The sequence below is a fragment of the Saimiri boliviensis genome, chromosome 13 (assembly GCF_048565385.1).
Source record: "Saimiri boliviensis isolate mSaiBol1 chromosome 13, mSaiBol1.pri, whole genome shotgun sequence".
Lineage (NCBI taxonomy): Eukaryota > Metazoa > Chordata > Mammalia > Primates > Cebidae > Saimiri > Saimiri boliviensis.
In genome coordinates this window covers 112,508,002-112,526,946 of record NC_133461.1, presented here as the reverse complement: position 1 = coordinate 112,526,946, position 18,945 = coordinate 112,508,002, and the positions used below count along the sequence as shown (strand labels likewise).

General features: G+C 50.9%; 1 protein-coding gene across 7 annotated transcripts in view; it reads left to right on the top strand.

Moving 5' to 3' along the window:
• The window catches only part of DLGAP2 (DLG associated protein 2), an 868,686-nt gene that overhangs the window by 682,587 nt on the left and 167,154 nt on the right, over window positions 1-18,945 (top strand). For all 7 annotated transcript variants that reach the window (XM_074384215.1, XM_074384216.1, XM_074384214.1 and 4 more), the window contains one exon: window positions 7,666-7,731. In XM_074384215.1, coding sequence (XP_074240316.1) covers window positions 7,666-7,731 — 66 coding nt within the window. The remainder of the gene's footprint in view (window positions 1-7,665; window positions 7,732-18,945) is intronic.

The window sequence follows — 18,945 nt, the reverse complement described above, 5'->3', positions numbered from 1 at the left end:
CTGAATGTGTGTGGGAGCCACAAGGGTCCTGGCAAAGTTGCCCAGCTTCTGAACCTGGTTTAACGGTAAAGGGTTCACATTCTAATCCTCTTGTGAGCAAAGGCATCCGTCAGAAGGTGTCCTGCTAGCAGTGAAAGGAAACGAGGTGAGTTTCAGAAACTGAAGGGAAGCAAGCCCGCTGCCTCCTGCCGTGTCCCTGGGCAGTGGCTGGGTCCTGCAGAGAAGCTGGAGTGGGTAGTGGGCGTGACGGAAGTGGACACGCCCAGCCTCCCTTGCTTCTTATCCCTGTTCTTCAGGATAGTGCTGACACCATCTGCTTTAGAGTTTGGGGTTCTGTGTCCATTTCATTTAAAAAAAAAGAAGAAGACCTGCACTGTAAGAAGTGCAGCGTGGACTCACAACACTGGTGGGAACGTGTTGAATCTCCTGACCACAGTGGGGCTGGCGCTCCATGCCAGGGGGACGCAGGGCCCAGCCCGCCCATTCTGCATCTGGGGGCAGTGGATGGACCCATAAACACATAACAAGCGCGATTCAGGGCCCTCGCACAGTGGACGGAAGGGATTGTCTCCTTCTCCCGGTGTTTATGGGGTGATAATATACGGTTGCATTTTTCACCAAGAAGTCCAGTGTTTTCTTACGAGCAGTGTCCCTTTTTGTGTGTGAACCTGGTTTTCCCTTGTGATACTTTGAAGGCTTAACTGCTTCCTTTTGCCTCCACATTGGCATGATTTGGAGACAACCTCCCGCACGAGAAGATGCAGTTTGTGCTTTAAGACTCGTCAGTTTAAAGTGTGCGTTTCCCCCGCTTCCTCCCCGAGCCTGGCAGTCGGCATTCACGGGGCAGGTCTTTAAGAAATGACAGGCCACTTGCCTGGGCACAGTAGCTCCCACCTGTAATCCCAGCATGTTGAGAGGCCAAGACGGGCAGATCACCTGAGGTTAGGAGTTCGAGACTATCCTGGCTAACATGATGAAACCCTGTCTCTACTAAAAATATAAAATTAGCTGGGTGTGGTGGCATGCACCTGCAATGCCAGCTACTCGGGAGACCGGGACAGGAGAATGGCTTAATCCTGTGAGGTGCAGGTGGCAGTGAGCTGACATCACGCCACTACACTCCAGCCTGGGCAATAGATTAAGACTCCATCCTAAAAAAAGAAAAAAGAAATGAGGTGGCACTCAGCACAGCCTTCTCCAAACAGACGCCACCATACAACAGAGCACAAGGAGCTCCCGACGTGGGGCGGAGGCTCAGCTTCACAGAAATCTGATTCTTCTGTGGCAGCAGAGAAGTCACTTGACTTCCCAGGCCTCGATTTCTGCATCCGTGGAACTAGAGATGATCACTCCTGGCGTAATGACAGAGTGGGTTGGGTGGTAGAGTGAGGTCCCAAGGCACATGTATTCACAAATGTGCATGTGAAGTATCATACGTGCCACTTTTCTTCATCGATTTTCCACAATGAGGCATTGTCAGGAGCCACAGCAGGTGGCAGCTGAGCTCCTGGTGGTCTTGGTGTCCGCCCTTACCTGCCGAGATCAGACAGGGGCCCAGCTTCCCGGTCAGCCGAGTCCTGTGGGTCCATTGCATCGCTATCCAGGCAGGCTGCCTGTTCGCATGGTGGCCGTGCTGGGTCTGAGCCTGTGGCCTTCCTGGTGCAGCAGAAAGGATGCCAGAGAGCCAGTGGCACATACCAGGGGCTGCCCAGATGCCCAGCAGCTGTGGGGAAAGCATTGTCTCCACTTCCAGGACAAGGAAAGGGAGCTGAAGATGTTCACACTCCCATGTTACCTGACCACACGCCCCAGGGCCCCTTCGCTTCGCCTTCTGCTGTGCAGCCGGGGACTGAGCCGGCCACGGCAGCCAAGGCCATCTGTGGTGCTGCCGAGGGGCCACCATCATGAGGGGTCAGCACGTGGTCCACAAGCCAGAACTGTGCCGACCCCGCCAGTTGAGTGTGCTGAGACCATGGAGTGCCCGGGTCACCATGCTGATTGAAACGTTTGGCTCTGTGCCTGTTGGGACGCCTCTTCCTGGAGGACCCTGGCTTCAGTCTGTGTCTGTGCTGACGCAACCATCTTTGCCTCTCAGGACGTGGATCACAAACACAAGCTCCAGTTCACGTGGTGGCCATAATGGGTCTGTTCCGTGGCCTTCCCCAGCATGCTGTCTGTTTCTAGTGTCTGCAGGTGAACATGCGATTCACTACTCACCAAATTCAGTGTGTCTCTGATGCTAAATACGCATGTTCATCTGCAAAGCACACGACGGTCCTCATGGCCACTGGGTGTCGGCACCCAGGCCCGTCCCAAGAGCTTCTGATGGCAAAGGTTTGGCCCATGTGTGGCTGACGGACAAAACAAGACCGTGAGCATTCACACATAGTGACTTGGGGACCCAGCATGGTCGTCCTTCAAGTATCAGAAACCCAAGCCCGCTTGATACATAGAGAATGTAAAATGCCCACTGACTTCCCTGAAAGTCTGGTTTCTTCTTGCAAGTAATTCTGTCCTGGGGCTATATGGCCCGTTGGTCACTCACCTGCCCCAAGTCTTTCTTTCATCTCGTCTGCCTCTTTATCTGGGGGCATGTTCTGCTTCCCTCCATCATCACTCAGGACAACTCTGATGTAGAAGGTCAGTGTGGAATCTCTACATGAGACATTGTGGTGTTGGTAGAACCCTCACAGAGCCTCGTAGGGCCCCGAGAGGAGAACGTGAGGGCTGGAACCCACAGATCAATCTGTGCCTCTGACCTCGGAGGATCGGGGGACACAGGAGCGCCTGGGGGCTGGAACCCCCAGGTCTGTCTGTGCCTCTGTCCTCGGATGATCAGTGGACACATGACCGCATAGGGGCCGGAACCCACAGATCAGTCTGTGCCTCTGACCTCGGAGGTTCGTGGGACACAGAAGCGTGTGGGGGCTGGAACCCCTGGGTCTGTCTGTGCCTCTGTCCTCGGAGGATCGAGGGACACAGGAGCGCGTGGGGGCTGGAACCCACAGATCAGTCTGTGCCTCTGACCTCGAAGGATCGGGGGACACAGGAGCGCTTGGGGGCTGGAACCCCCCGGGTCAGTCTGTGCCTCTGACCTCGGAGGATGTGCTTCACCTCTCTGATGCCGATTTCCTAACTGGAAAGTGTCAATGGTGCAGCCACCTGGGCCGGGCTCTGAGGACGCGCTCTGGGAAGCATCGCCCTTCCTTCCTTTCTCACGGTGCGTTGCCTGGCTCTGCCTTCCAGGAAGCATGAGCAGCTTGTGACGTTGAGAGGACTCTTTGCTAAGCAAGGGAAGGCAAGTGTGGCGCATGCCACGCAGTGATCGCGGCACCTGTGCTTTATTAAGGGCTGTCACGGACCCTCCCAGATCCATCCGGAACCCTCTGGGCCACAGGGGAGCAGGGTGGCCATTTCTCTGAAGATGGAGGTGATTTCAGAGGCGTTAGGGTGCCTGTGTTGTGTTTGGTCAGGGCAGTCTGCGCTCTCCAGGCAGCACCAGGGGCACCACACACGCCATCCACACGCCCACTGCTGTGGCCGGAGGAGAGCTGGATGTTGACCCGGAGGAAGTGCCAGGGCACAGAATCGCAAGACCACCTCATGGCAGCTCCCCGGGAAGGTTTACGGGGCCTCCGGGTCACACCTGAGGGGGCGCTGCCAACATCGAGCTCTAGCAGGTGAGAAAGATGGCTCGTAAAGCCCGTCCTGCCAGAAGGGACCTAAGTGACAGGCTGAAGTGAGGAAGTCCCCCGCTCCCCAAGTTGCCTTGGTGAGAGACGGTGTTTGTCCAGAGAATACAGAAGTGCATTTCCGTGTGTGAATGGATGACTTCCAGCATTCCTCAGTCGAAGGCCCGGCTCTGTTTTGGCGATGGAAGTGTGAGCGTGACGTCAGAGATGGGCACTGTCAGTTTCGCGGCATCCGTCAGCCTCACACCTGGGATGAGAGGGCCTCCAGCCTCTCCCTGGGGAGCTCTTCAGTTTGGACCATGGGAAGTCAAGATGCTAGATCGAGGAAACTTATGGTCACATGATTTCAGAACATCTCAGGGTGCAGACGGAGCTGTAGCTCTGTGACCACAGCCAAAGCTGGCTTCCTCGGCCATGCTGCCCACCCTTCTGACGGCTGGCAGAGCAAACGGTTCTCCTGCCTCATACGAGGCAGCTGGGAGAGAGAGATGGGTGGAAAGAATGAGTGTTCCTGAGTCTCTTGAAGCACAGGTGAGGGCATTTCTGAGGCCACTGAGAGGGTCACTGAGTTTGAGAGGCTTTCTCCTGCCACACATTTCTTCCATGCTGTGCCAGACGCTGAAGATGTGACGAAGACAAAAACATGCTCTACCCACGGCCTCTCCAGGCCAACCGGGTGCTGCCTCATGAGGCTGCCAGACTGTGGGTAGGAACGTGCAGAGGTACGGGAGTGTCCTCTGTCCACAGGAGATGTGTTCCGACCGCCCTGGCAATGCCTGAGACCTCAGCCAGAACCAGCACTTGTATGTCGATTTTTCCTACTGTTATCGGAGCCGTGGATGGACTCAAACATTCTCCAACTGGACATTGGTTGAAAGAGTTAAATTATTCTCTAAAGACCTAGAAGCCATAGAAAGCAATGTCTGGGTGAAGATGAGGTCGTGGAGGCCCGGTTCCCACAGCGCAGAGGAGGCCTGCAGGCAGCAGGCTCAGAGAGAATGGCCGGCAAGTGCTTCTTATCAGAGTCAGTTCTCTCCTGGATCCGGAAAAGGAAGAAGGAAGGGCACTTCTCTTCAGAATGTAGGTTTTCCCTGCAAGAGTTGGCTTTGCTGGATTATTTGGAGATCTGTCCAAAAAATAAATTAATTAAACCCGGACATTTGGGATTAAAATGTTTTGATTTCCTTCTTTATCTGCCACGTGATGTGGTGCCAGAGTCAGTTTGGAAACTGAGCCACGTGCTGAAGGGTAAAGAAAACCCCTCTAATGAGACGCCACAATTTGTAGGGCGTGACTGTTAGATGGCACTTTGGGCAGGAGAAGAAGAAAGCCCGAGCATGGTGCTCCGTGTGTCCACGCACCCAGGAGGAAGCTCAGCTTGCACGTCACGTGCAGTGAGAGAGTCACCCGAGCAACCGTAGTGAAATCGGCACTTAGAACCCTGGACCGTAAAAGGAGGAGTGTGATTGTGGTCTCTGTTTCTCTCTCCATACCATGCCTACTCCATACCTCAGGTGACTGAAACCACAGAAGGGAACCCCTGAGATGTGGGGGTGTTGTCCCGTACAAGATTTAGGCTGAAAATACAAAGCTTCCTGAGACAAGGAAGGACGGGAACCACAGTTATACTGACACACATGCTAAATTAAGCTCTCCCAGCTGGAAGGCCACAGCACACTCAGAAACCTTCACGTACCCTCAGCCCAGGCTGGATTTTTAACTTTGAACAGTGTTGCCTGAGCCACACGGCTTCCACACCTCCCATTTTCTCAGCTGATAAATAGCAAGGGCAGGAAGAGATTAGTCGGTGAAGCATTTGTACTCCTAAAATTCAAGGCTGACCTTCAAACGTCCGCACCCCTCATCCTTGGAGGGCTGTTCTCGAGATAATTAGGCGTGTTCCTTGAGGAAAGCGCAGGCTTCCAATAGCAAGCTTGTGCTGTGCGTGAGCACGTGGCTTTGCTAAACTGTTTGTCTGCTGCGGCTGGCGCTGCTAAAGGGGCACTCCTGCTTGTCACTGCAACTGTGTGATGCTGGCTTAGCCTTCCAGTCTGCCTGTGACAGCACCTCCCTTACCTGTGTTTGTGTGTGTGTGTGTGTGTGTGTGTGTGTGTGTGTGTGTATTGCAACTCCAGCATAAGGAGGGCTGAAGCTGAGGGTTCATTGTTTTGCATTATCCCCACGTTCCGTTCTCACCCAGCTGGACGCTCTGTTCTCACATTAATCACACATGTGATGATGATCTCCATGGAAACTGTGCTTAATTAGAACTGTCCATCATCTTTCTACATGAATGAGGCCATTCTGGCCTTTGGTTTCATATTATACATAAGGTGGTCATTTGGCAGATGTATCTCATTAGCTGAAAATGCAACTTAAAGTATGCAGAAAGTGCTGTTAGCCTTTAAGAAATGGGGCTGAGTTATGTTAAATCATTTGAATGAACTGTCTTGTAAAATACTTAACCTAGTTCAGATAGCTACTTCTCATACATGTATATATATTTTTTAAAGCAGTAACTGGGAGCTTACTTTCAGTTACTGATCTTACTTCACATTTATTTGAGAGGCCATCATATTCTCTTCCTCAGCCTCTCACGTTGCCAAATCTTCATCTTCCTCTCCCAGCCTCCTACCAACTTGTAGAAAATGGCAGATGCTGATTTGCTGAATCAGAGGTCGTGATTCCAGTGTCAGTGGCTCCAGCATCGTGTTCTGGAGTCAATCCTTTTGCAGGCTACAGCCTGGCTAACTTCATCTAACACTTGGATAGGGGGTGGGGACACATGTGCGTTGCGCCTCAAAGCCTGTCCATGAACATTGGAAACCCACATGTGTGTGCAAATATATGCCTGGAGTCTGAATATGCAATCATATAATTATATTTTTGAGATATATGCCAAATGGTGACAAAGATGTGTGTCCATGTGTGTAAATGCATGTGTCATCTTTCTGATACATTTCCCTTAAATACATGTTCACATGCATGTGGAACCTGGTACCAAATGCTCCCTTACCTGACACTCCCTGCCCCCCTCCTCAGGCCACTCCTATGCCTCTCACTGTGGCTGGCGTGAGCAGAGCCTCCCTGGGATGGTGCTATGTCTACATTGCCTTTGCAGCCAGGTAGAAAGCAAGGCAGCCTGAAGAGTCAGCACCTGGTTTCCTGGGCAGAGCCCATAGGAGCAGAGGCACTGGATGATCCTCCGTCCAGCTCCCCAGGGACCAGTTAGATAAAATCACAAGTGTGTTTGTCTCCACAGTCCTGTGGCCCCACACGTGGAGAGAGGACAGAGCTCGATGACCCACTGACCTCTGGTAGCCACGTGATGATGTCATTCTAAGAAAGTGATGTCTGCTATTGTGTCAGCACAGAGTGAACAGTGGAAAGTCAATGCCAGTGACCTGAAAGATCTCCCAACAGAGGGAAATGAAATCTGTGTTCTGGTCGAAGTGGACCTAATGTGAACGAATATTAAGCACTAAGACCATAACTGCAGGCTTTGAACATTGCAAAATGAGGCTTCAAATAGCATGAAGCTTTCTAGACAGTAAGGGAAGTCTTTATCACGGGCAAACCAGGGCCTTTGTGGGACTCACCCAGCTGGAAGGAGCTGGGGAAAGTAAGAGTGGGCTGATTTTCCTGAAGTCCGTTCCAATGCAAAGAACACCTAATAAATTTGAAGTTAGGACAGAGGTGAAGCTGAGAGTTGTTGGGACCTGCTGCCTGTGTCCGTGTCTGTGGGACAAATGTGTGCATCTGTGATCACAATGCTGTTTTACAGAAAATGATGGTGGTTCCTGAGGTTATTGGCACAAAATGCCGGGCTGTGAGCAATGCCATTTGAAGAAATACGAAGTTGTCTGTCATGTTTGAACTGTGTTGAGTGTGGTGGGTTTTGAAGATGTGCTGGGAGTGACTGCAGTCTACACCAGACACGCATTAATGAGTGACTTTGTTTCTGTCTTTGCAGAGGAAGAAGGTGGAGACCTGGTCCAGCCGGGCATCAGCTTTCCAGGGCCGACAGAGGAGGATCTAGGTAGAGTACCCACGTCAGTCCTGCTGTGGGGGTGATAGAACCCCACACACTGCGGGCACCTCCCATCATGGGGCCTTCCCACCATCACACGTTAGCATGTTTGCCTTTAGAGAGTGAGCTAAGAACTAAGTCAAATGGGGCACCTTTTTCTAAAAACAATAGTTTTTAAACACTGCGAAGTGCTAGGTGAGAAAGGGCTGTTCCTGGCCCTCAGGAACGGAGGCCACCATTCACATAATCAATACGCGTCTCCAGAGGTGAAGGACCCTCCTTCCCTTGCGCCTCTGTGACTACGTGTTCAAAGCAGCCTCAGGAAGCAGGGAGCTCCCGTATCTGCGCTTCTCACGTAGCCGTCACGTGGCAGGAAGCAGCAGGGCACACACACCGTGGGCTGGGCACTGAGTCCGAGCTGCGCTTCCTCCAGGGGTCCTGGGACAGGCTGGCATGCTGGCGTTTCCCCAGTGCTGGTTAAAGTCACATGGAAATTTCATTTCTGAGCTGCCACCGACACAGGAAAGCTGGGGCCATATTTGCCATCAGTCTTTTGACGTGGAGCTGTGCTTAGAAGAAGGCCACATGCTTCTGTCAGAGACGGGGAATGTTGAATCAATTCAACATCGAACGGCTGAATAGAAGCAACGTGAAGCCACAGCTGAAGACAGAGGCCCGTCAGTGGCTCGGGCACTTTGCTCTCTGTGGTTATTCTCTAACCGTAAAGTCTGTCAGCCTCCTTCTCAAGCCTCTGAGGGCGTCCGCGGTGATGGCACTCAGGGCTGGGTCATTGGTCATGAGTTCAATTTATATAAATTTGCATTTTTAAAAACATACTTCAGACTTTTGGCAAAGACATCTGTTGCTGGTTTGACTGTCCTAAAGAATAGTATTGAAAATGGAAGGAGTTCACTTTGTATAAAGTTTGGACTTCTGTTAAAGAAAACCACAGCCAAAAAATGTTTGCTTTTCAACTGAAGATTATAAAATGGGTAGAGTTCTAACGGATGACAGTACCATCCACTGCGACTGAGGCCTAAATTCATTGCCAACTGACAGTCTACACAAGTCCTTTCTTCACTCAGAAACAGGCGAGTGAAAGTATTTTGGCTTCTCACCAGGGAGGAGCAGTGGCGATGGTGTGCGAGTAGTTATGCATCTGGTTTTCTAACCCTCACTCTGGCAACACGCCATCACGGTTGATCGTCAGTGCGCGGCCTGCCGGGAAGGCCTCCAGGTTGCACGTGACTCATTGGTGCTTGCCTGCTCGACGCTCTGGAGGTGGCTCAGCCGCGTGCTGCCCCGCGTCTGGACAGTGTGAACGTCACAGTTGTGCCCGTGCCGGTTCTTCTCCAGGGCAGTGACCATGCCCAGGGGCTGTCGCTGGGGCAGCGTGAGGTTCCTGGGGTGGCTCTGCTTGGGCACGGGCACAGTGGGAAGAACCTGGAGGCCAGAGCAGTGGGCACAGAACTGAAACGAGAGTGCAGGAGTCACTCTGAGGAGGCCGCTTTGCCCGGGTTCTCACCCTGGACTCCCAGGTTGGGAGTTCAGGTTTTCCGCGGCCACACGGAGTGAACTTCGCGGGGTGAGGCTGGGGCGGAGGAGGCAGAATGTCACATGGGTGGCTTGGTGCAGGCTGGAGTGTAGGGACAGAAAGCGTTTTGTCAGCTTAGCCTTTGTCAGTTCACAGTTCGGCAGCACTAAATGCATTCACATCGCTGTACAGACGCCAGCACCTCCGTCTCTAGAACTCTTCCCTCTTCTGCAAGTCAAATCCTGTCCCATTAAACACTCACTCCCATTCCGTTCCCCAGGCCCTGGCACCCCCCTTCTGCTTCCGCGCCTCTGTGAATCTGACTCCTCTAGAGACTTCCCAGCAGTGGAACCACACAGGATTTGTCCTTGTGTGACTGGCTCCTGTCACATGGCAGAGTGTCTTCTAGTCATTCCACATGGCCGCTCCTGTCGAAAGCGGAGTCACGCTGCCCTGTGTGGATGGATGGCACTGGCTTCCACGCATTTGTGGGTCGCTTCTCTCGGGCCATGGCAAATGGCGCTGCCGTAAACACGGCCCGCGGCTGTCCATGTCGCTGCTTTCGGCTTGTTCGGGTAAATGTCCAGAGGTGGAGTTGGGGATCTCTTGGTGAACTGATGCGTCTTCATTATGAGGAGCCTCCACACCGCTCAGGAACGGGGGAGCTTCCTGAGCCATCTCTACAGTCTTGCCATGGGGCAGGGGTTGGCGGTTTAAGAATGAGAAGGATCAGATGTTAGAAGCTTTGGAAGGAAAGAAATGAGGGGATTTGGTGACGGTTGGCTGAGAGGCTGCCCGGTTCAAACACTTGTGTGGCTTTCCCCTGGAGGGTCAGTGCGTGGGTGGAGGACTCGGGAGGAGAGGGAGGAGCCGCTGTAGCTGTCCAGTGAGCCAAAGAAGCATGAAACAGCCACGTGCAGACGGGCGACCCACAGGATTCACGCAGAAGCACAGCTCATGAGGGAGGTGGACACACTGGTTCCAATGAGTCCTTTTAGCCTGTTCATGGAAATGTTAGATCTTCACCCTGGTTCTGTGTCAGTCAGGATCACTTAGGGAACGTTTAAAAAACACCAGTGCCCACTCCGCATCTGACGTACTTGTCTGAGGACTGACTTGACTGCTGTCATCTTTAAAAGTTCTCTACCTGATACTTTTTTTAAATGGAAGAAACACTTCTATTTTTACTTTAAAAATGTTTTTTCTAGCTTTATTAAGTTATATTCAGAGATGAAAACTGTATATGTTTCTGGTGTATGACGTGTTTTGATACAGGCGTACGTTGTAAGATGAGTGAGCAAAGCTTGTAGACACCTCTGCCTCTCCCGTCCTTATCATCTTCCTGTGCTTGTGAGACGTTTATGATCCCGCCGCTTAGCAATTTTCAAGTGCACAAACCGTTACTGTGGCTGCCATGTGGAACATGGGACCTCCTCACTTCCTCCTCTTGTCTAGCTGAAATGCAGCACCCGTCAGCCGCCGTCTTCCCAGGCGCCCCCCACTCCGCCCCGTCCCTCTGGCGACCACCATTCCACCCTCTGCTTCTGAGTCCTCTGCCTTAGATCCCACGTGTAAGTGATGTCTCGCCGCATCTGTCTTTCTGTGTCTGGCTTTTTCCCCTCGGCATGACGTCCTCCAGGTTCATCTGTGTCATTGCACGCGCCAGGATTTGTCACTTTTTAAGACTGAGTAGGGATTCCGCTGCATGTAGACCAGATTTTCCTGATCTGGGGCTCTGCTGATGGGCGTGAGGTTGGTTCTGCATGTTAGCTGTGGGGGTCAGCACCTCAGCAAACACAGGAGTGCAGATACCCTTCCACAGGCCAGTTTTATTTCCTTAGATAAATACCCAGAAGTGGGATTCCTGGATTATTCCTTTATCACTCCAATGTACCCTTAGGATCGAGAATCCTGATATAAAACATGAAAGGATGATTAAGGGAAAAAGCAAAACACACACACACACACACACACACACACACACACACACACACACAGGAAGGGAGGAAGAGGAAGGAGGGAAGGTTATCTGAGTCATGTGCCTGATGCTGTTGTAGTAACACTGGGAGCAAATAGCGTCATTTTAGACATTTGTTTTTCCAAATAGAGTCTTCCAATGTCCTCATCTTTAAGAGACTTAAATGATGATTTTTGAAGGATCTTCCAAGTCACAAATTTATGAATCTATAATTCCACTGGGTCAAATTAAAATTAAAAACACTTCATAATGATCTTACTGCCATTATAGTGAATGAGTAACTATCATTTCCAAAATGCTGTGGGACGTTTTACAGCACAGTATAAGTTAAAGTCATAAGGCAATGAAGTGACATTTGCCTCTGGTCCTACTTTAAAGCGTTCATTTTTTTATCCCCCCAACTGCCCTCAGTCTCCAAAAGATCCAAGGAAACCTGAGTGGCACTGACTGAGGAGCCTGAGATGTCATTCCTGACAGACGAATTAGCGAAGCCGCCATGCCTGGATTATTAGTCGTTTCCTCTTAAGAGCGTGTGCGTTCTCTGACGCTTATAGAGTGGAGTGTATGAAAAGTGATTTTATGACAGGGAAAATGGCTGCAAAATATAGGAGGAAAAGGAAGTTTTCTGTCAAATTAAAGTCACCAATAAAATAGATTAATGTCGCACACTCAAAATGAGTACAATGAAAGAGGAAAACACACTTCTTCCAGAAGAAATGTTTCCAGGGAAGACCTTCAGACACACTAAAATTAAATTGCTCTCTTAGGAACTTTTGTAACATTGGTTCATTATAGATGTTACTTCTAAGAATAGCATGTTTTCATTTTCCCAAATGTTATATCTAAATCAGCTGTAAAGAGATTGTGATTATTAGCATCTGTGAATATTGTTATATTGACCCAAATTTTGTCACTGATAAATGAATGCAAAATGAAATGAAAACAAAATTAGCAGATTAAATCATCAAATAATATTAGGCACATATTTTATATGCAACACAGCACCGAGAAAACGTACATACTATGTAATTTTGAAATACCTGGATATTGAAATAATACTTAGAGCCTTCCAGGGGGCAGGCGCCTAGATTGCGAACGTGTTTTTATGTGATAGGCCATCAGCTGGTATAGCTCCCATCATCTGCATGGCATGTAAGTGCACTCGTGTGTCACTGTGATGAGGATGCATTCTTGTCTCCCAGGAACTCCCCTTGGGATGTTTAGTTTTGTAAGTTCTTTTATAAAACAAAAACAAAACAAAAATCCGGGCTCTACCTGTGCTTGTCATCTTGTAACTTTATAGCCATCCACACTTATTTTCTTGAGGGAAATTTCTAGAAATAGCGAGAGTAGTGATGTGCCGAACTTCTGTGCAGGAAGGAGGTAGCTATCCACGCCCCTGTCTCCCAGGCCTGGTTCAGCCGGCCCCTCAGCCAGCAAGTCCTTCTCCCCCACGGCCCGCCCTCCCGCCGTCCCAGGCGTCCTGTAGCCTCCGCCGCCTCCTTTCCTGGGCGGGTTGGACCTTTTCTTCTCCTTCCTGCAGCCCAGGGGGAACACCGCGACCACACGTGGAGATGGCTTCTTCTCCACTGTGACATCAAACACGTGCTCACCTGACACGCCTGGTCCATGCCACAGCAAAGGGGGCCCTGACCTGCAGCAGCAGAGGTTGGGGGTCAGGGTCAGTTAATCACAGGAAGGCTCACCAGTACGCACTACGTTTTAACAACTCTGTTTTTAAATTTTATTTCCACACATACACATGAAACAGTTTTAAAGTTACACACATCTCATATTTGTGAAACTCAGGGTGCCAGCGTTTTCCATCTGAATTTCTGGGGTGCATGCTGTCGCTTTTCTCCCAAACATCCCAAGGTCCAGCCCGATCCTGCCTCCCGAATGACGGTGCCCACTCCCAGGCTGCCCCAGCGGCACCACACACCTCTGTTGACCATTCCTGCCTCCACGCATGCTGGCATCCGTTCAAATGGCAACTGCTGCTGTTTTCTTCTCTGTGGGAGGTGCCAATGCCAGTGACCTAGAAGCGGCCAGAGCGATGGCTCACGCCTGAAATCCCAGCACGTTGGGAGGCCGAGGCGGGTGGATTACAAGGTCAAGAGATCGAAACCATCCTGGCTGAAATAGTGAAACCCCGTCTCTACTAAAATACAAAAAATGAGCTGGGCATGGTGGCTCATGCCTATAATCCCAGCTACTCAGGAGGCTGAGGCAAGAGAATTGCTCGAACCCGGGAGGCGGAGGTTTCAATGAGCCGAGATCACTCCACTGCACTCCAGCCTGGGCAACAGAGCGAGACTCCGTCTCAAAAAGTAAAAAAATTAAAAAATAAAGAATGACCTGGAAGCTCCCAGACGTAGCAGACTCCACGTGGTGGAGAAGTTAGAAATTAAAAAAGAATCCACAACTGCTGTGCACAAGAGGGAAATGGACCCAGGGCCTGCAGAGAGGTGCTGACGGTGTTCCTGAAACACACAGCCCGGGAAGACGGGCACCGGCCCGGGCTCTGAGGACTCATGGCATCTCCAAGGTCCCCAAGGTGTTTAGTTGTAATAAAGGACGTACTGTCGCCACGTTGTCAATGGCTCTCTGCTGTGCAGTTCTTTCAGAACCTTCATTTTTAAACCGTGGGCTGCAACTCAGTAATGGGCCATGAACTCAAGGTCACTACCAGCAAATTTTAAAATAGAAGCAAAAGTAGCCGGGCGCGGTGGCTCAGCCTGTAATCCCAGCACTTTGGGAGGCCGAGGCGGGTGGATCACGAGGTCGAGAGATCGAGACCATCCTGGTCAACAAGGTGAAACCCCGTCTCTACTAAAAATACAAAAAGTTAGCTGGGCATGGTGGCGCGTGCCTGTAATCCCAGCTACTCAGGAGGCTGAGGCAGGAGAATTGCCTGAACCCGGGAGGCGGAGGTCGCGGTGAGCCGAGATCGGGCCATTGCACTCCAGCCTGGGTAACAAGAGCGAAACTCCGTCTCAAAAAAAAAAAAAAAAAAAAAAAAAAGAAGCAAAAGTAGAACGGAAAAGTATAGAATAAAAAATACCAGAGTACATTCCGGATAATAAGAGTGCGTGTTTAATGAAACATTTTTTGTTATGTGTGTATATATGTGTGTGTGAGGTTCTGATGTAAGACGTATGTCTTACTGTGAATATAGTCCAAAAAATCTGAAAGCCATTGGCAAGAGCCATGCCTTGCAGGAGTCAGGGTGGCTGAGACGAAGGAAATCGCTTCTGTGCTGTCTGGGTGTTTGGGAAGAGGACGTGGTGCATGTCTCGGGTTCTCAGGGGCGGGTTCTGCAGGCAAAGCCTCCGCGCCTCCGTGGGAACTTGAGCAATTCACCCACCTCCTCTGTTCTTGTCATCTTTTGTTAACAAAAGGGGAAGGGATCGTAACCTTCCTACCTTGTTGGATTTTTAAGATAATTTAAAACAGTAACATAAGACCTTGGAACAAGGTGTGGCTCACAATAGGTCTTCAATAAATGCTAGTTTTTATCATTATTAGTATCATCGTCATCTTTACGCTTATACTGCGACCAGGTAACCCAGCATCTCCTGTCCAGGCGTAAAGGTGCATCTAGGAGGCTTCAGGGGTGCAGCTCTAGAGAACGCAGTCGTGGAGAGGGGACAGTGTAACATCCCAACAGAGTCCACCTTAACTTCACATGTCTGCCAAATGTGATTTCCATGGCTCTAATTCATTTGTAGATTGTAGTAGCTGAAAATGTAGACTTCTGAGATTAATTTTGGATTCCGAAGATTTTTTGTAAGGGTTTGCCTCTTTAACTGCATGTAAATCACAAGCACACTCCCATGCAAACGGACAGCATTCAAAAAGGAATCGGAGTTTGTTTCAGGGAGGTATTGGTGATTTGGATGGAGGATTAAGTAGGCTGACTTTCCCTGGAACACAACAGAATTTGCTAACATGTTTGGATGTGAGCCTGTGGCTGTGAGGTGTGACTTCCAGGCTCATCGGAAGTGAAGGTCGGCCGTTAGGACACTGTGCCAGCATCATCACCGCAGATGTCCAGCTTCCAGAGGAACTCTGCAGTGGGCAAGAAACGGATTGCTGCATCCGCTGAAGATCTGAGAAACTTCGCCAATGTGTGATGCCTATGGCACTCCATGAAAGTGGTGTCAGGGACGAGAAGGTCCAGTTGCTTGGCAGGTCCAAGGGCCAAACACGATGAAGGAGGAGTAAGGAGAGGAGCCGCCTCCCACCGTCCCTCCGCGTGGCTTGCCTGCATTCCGGATGCCTTGGGCCAGTACGCTTAATCCCACAGCAGACACAAAGGACACGGGACTCCCATTCTCATTCTGCAGGTGAGGGACTTGAGGCACAAAGAGAGTGAGTGACGTCCCCAAGGTCGTGAGTGCATGAGCAGCCGCTGTGGGTCTGAACTAAGCCAGACCCTGTGAGACGTTTTGACTCTACACTGCTTCCCCAGGGAAAGAGAAATGTCATCTATCCAAGCCGAGGATATAAACTACATAAAGAAAAGGCAAACCTTGCATTTGACACCTGAAATCAAAGTGAGTGTTATGTAATTAATAAGGAAATATGTTTGGAGTAAACATAGAAGGAACTTGCACAGACACATGTGATCATTTGCTTAATCAGTCTGGCACATCTCCATGTGCTGATGAGTGAGGCTTCTCCGGATAAACCTGTGAGAATATTCCGTCTTCTCAAACAGTATTAGTTCTCCCCAGAGCATCCATTAATTCAGCTTAAAACCTTTCTGATACCGTAATATGAGCATCCTCATTTTCACTGCAATGTGGAGCTGAAAATAAATTTCCCTAGTGGCTGACCATCCTCCGTGGACGTAAGGGCTTTCTAGTGTGGGACATTCAGCAGGTCACATGAGCAAAGGTGAATCCCAAAACCTGTCTAGGAACTGAAAAGAGAAACGTTAGTCTCCAAGTCTCAGCAGAGCGTGACAAAAAGTGTGCGTGTTTTATGTGCACTTTCTGCTACCTCGCGGATTTGATACTGGGTCACTGCTAGCCGCAGTTAGCAGTAATTAGACAGTTAGCTAACCATCTGCAGAGGTCTCCCTCACCGTGCTCCTCAGCCCTGTGAAGCGTTAGCCCAGGTAGGCAGGGCTGAGGGTTGACAGCGGATGGCTGAGGGCTCCCTGACGCGTCTGGTCCACGGTTAAGTGGGAGAAGCTCTGCTGGGAACCGCTAGGTTAGAGGCATTCATGCTGCAGAAAGCCTGCTGAGAGCAAACAGACGTCCATGTTAGGAGAAGAATGGGTACTCCTCCACATAAATTTCAAAGAAACAAATGTCCCATAAACTTAAAAATAACCCCTGAATGTTACTACACTTACCATGACAACATGATCAAAGTTGTTTATTTTGCACAATGTCAATGTCATAAGCAGAAATCACCAGCTAGTTATCACGGTTCAGGCAAATTGTGGAAGTCATCAGCAGCATAAGGATGGGGCCCAGCGTGGGTGTCAGTGTGGGTGTGACAGCTCTGCCCTCACCTCGGTGCACACCTGCTCTGGGGTCTGGCATCAGAAAATCGCAGCCCGCAAGACCCTCCGGTTGCACATGTGACTCGCACACTCCCTCGAGAGAGGCCAGCACCTCACAGCAGCCTGACGGCCACGAAGCGCGTGCACTGAGGCTGTCCGGTAAAAGCCAACAGTGCGGCAGGTGCTCTAGCCGAGCATGCTTCTTGCTGAGCATTCCAGGAGGACCAGCTGATGGCAGATGTGTGAGTGTCCCAGCTCGCTGTGTGCATGGAGCAGAGATCTCAGCCTTCGCAGCTTTGACTTATCCATCTAAAGACTGATTAGACAAATTGGAGCACCAGCCTTTCCCAGTGCAGAGGGCAGAAGGGCCACAGGCCAGCCCCAGGGAGGCTCGGTGGGACGAGTACCAGCCTTTCCCAGTGCAGAGGGCAGAAGGGGCCACAGGCCAGCCCCAGGGAGGCTCGGTGGGACGAGTACCAGCCTTTCCCAGTGCAGAGGGCAGAAGAGGCTGCAGGCCAGCCCCAGGGAGGCTCGGTGGGATGAGTACCAGCCTTTCCCAGTGCAGAGGGCAGAAGAGGCCACAGGCCAGCCCCAGGGAGGCTCGGTGGGATAAGCATCTGCCTTTCCTGTGCACTAGACACAACTGGTGGGACAGGTGCAAGCTCAGAGGGGCCGCCGCCCCCCAGCACTGGCAAGCGGTTTGCCCCTGACGCACAGCACCTGCCCGGCTCCTGGAGATCGACGCTGCCTGCAAAATCACAGCATTGAATGTCTGAAGCTAACAGTTGAGATGAGACCTTGCTAAGCCCACCTGGTCATGTACGCCCTGTGGGAACTGCTTCTCAGTAAAAGCTTCCTAATCATACTCCATCCCCCCAAACCAAAAGGGGCACCTTTTAATAAACAATTATAAATGTGTAAGAACTTACAAAAATAATACCAAGAAATCCTGGGCACCCTTCCCCCCGCTTCACCCATGGGCTGTACCCATCACCACGTTGGTATACTCCAAGGTTCAACACAAAACATCCCTCCTCCAAACGGCAGTGGAACTCTAAGATCCATTCATTCATTCCCTCCTCCTTTCGACCATTCATGTGAGCATTTATTGAAACCCTACTGCATACATGACGCAATTAAGACGTTGAACTGAAAGGTACCAGTAGCTCACATGTCCTCTCCTGCTCCTTGGTTCCCTTAGGTGAGGTGGGGCACAGATTTGCTTTAACTAATTTAGATCTGAGTACCCTCCACTCTGGAGAAGAGCAGGGCAGGCATTGGGTGGTGTGTCACTGCCACGTGAACGGCCCAGGTGAGGTGAATTAGACATGGAGGAATTCACAGTAATGGGAAAGAGGAGCTGCACAGAGAGATGTTTCCCCGAGTGCAAATGTCATCGCGCTGCCCGAGTTTAAATGCAACTCTCATTTTTTCTTACACCAATATTCCCAGAAGGCATCCCACATCCTGCAAAGCGAAGGGTAACCCAGAACAGCCCAGGCGTTTCACACATCACACATGCTTCCTGCTTTCCGTTTCACATAACACAGAACCCGAGAGCACGTGTTAAGCTCCATTTTTAAAACTTCATGATATAGTATAAAACTCAGTGACTATATCAAGGAACAGGGAGAAGATACTCTGTGTTGGAGAATATAAAAGGAAATAATATGAATAGCATTAAGTAAGAGCTACAGGTGTGGTCAGGTAAGTCAGAGCCACAGCTCCCAGCAGGGGAGGAAAGGAGGCCGGCCTGAGTCCAGAGGGTGGGCTCAGCATGATGCCACCCAGAGTCTGAGGGAGCCACGTGGCAGGGCCTGGGGTGGGGGGCGAGGAAAGAAAGCCGGCCCCACGAGGGGAGGAGCCCCTGCGACAGTGCAGCCAGCGGGCGGGAGTGTGCAGGGAAACCCACGGGCGTGGGCTGGAATGTGATGGATGCATCCCACCAAAGAGCAAACAAGGACAGAGGAGACGCGGAAGGCAGCCTTGGAATTGATGGAGAGTTGTGCGTTCATTGTTTTGTGGCTGATGAGCACGCCCACCCCACGCTGCAGTCTTGGAGCTGAGGCGTCTTCCTTTCATTTGAGGGGAAAAGGATCTCGGCCAGAGAAACCACCGTGGAGGCGTCCTGGGAGGGGGAGGGGCACAGAGAAAAGGAGTCCTCTCCCCTTAAGACAGACGCGGCAGTCAGCA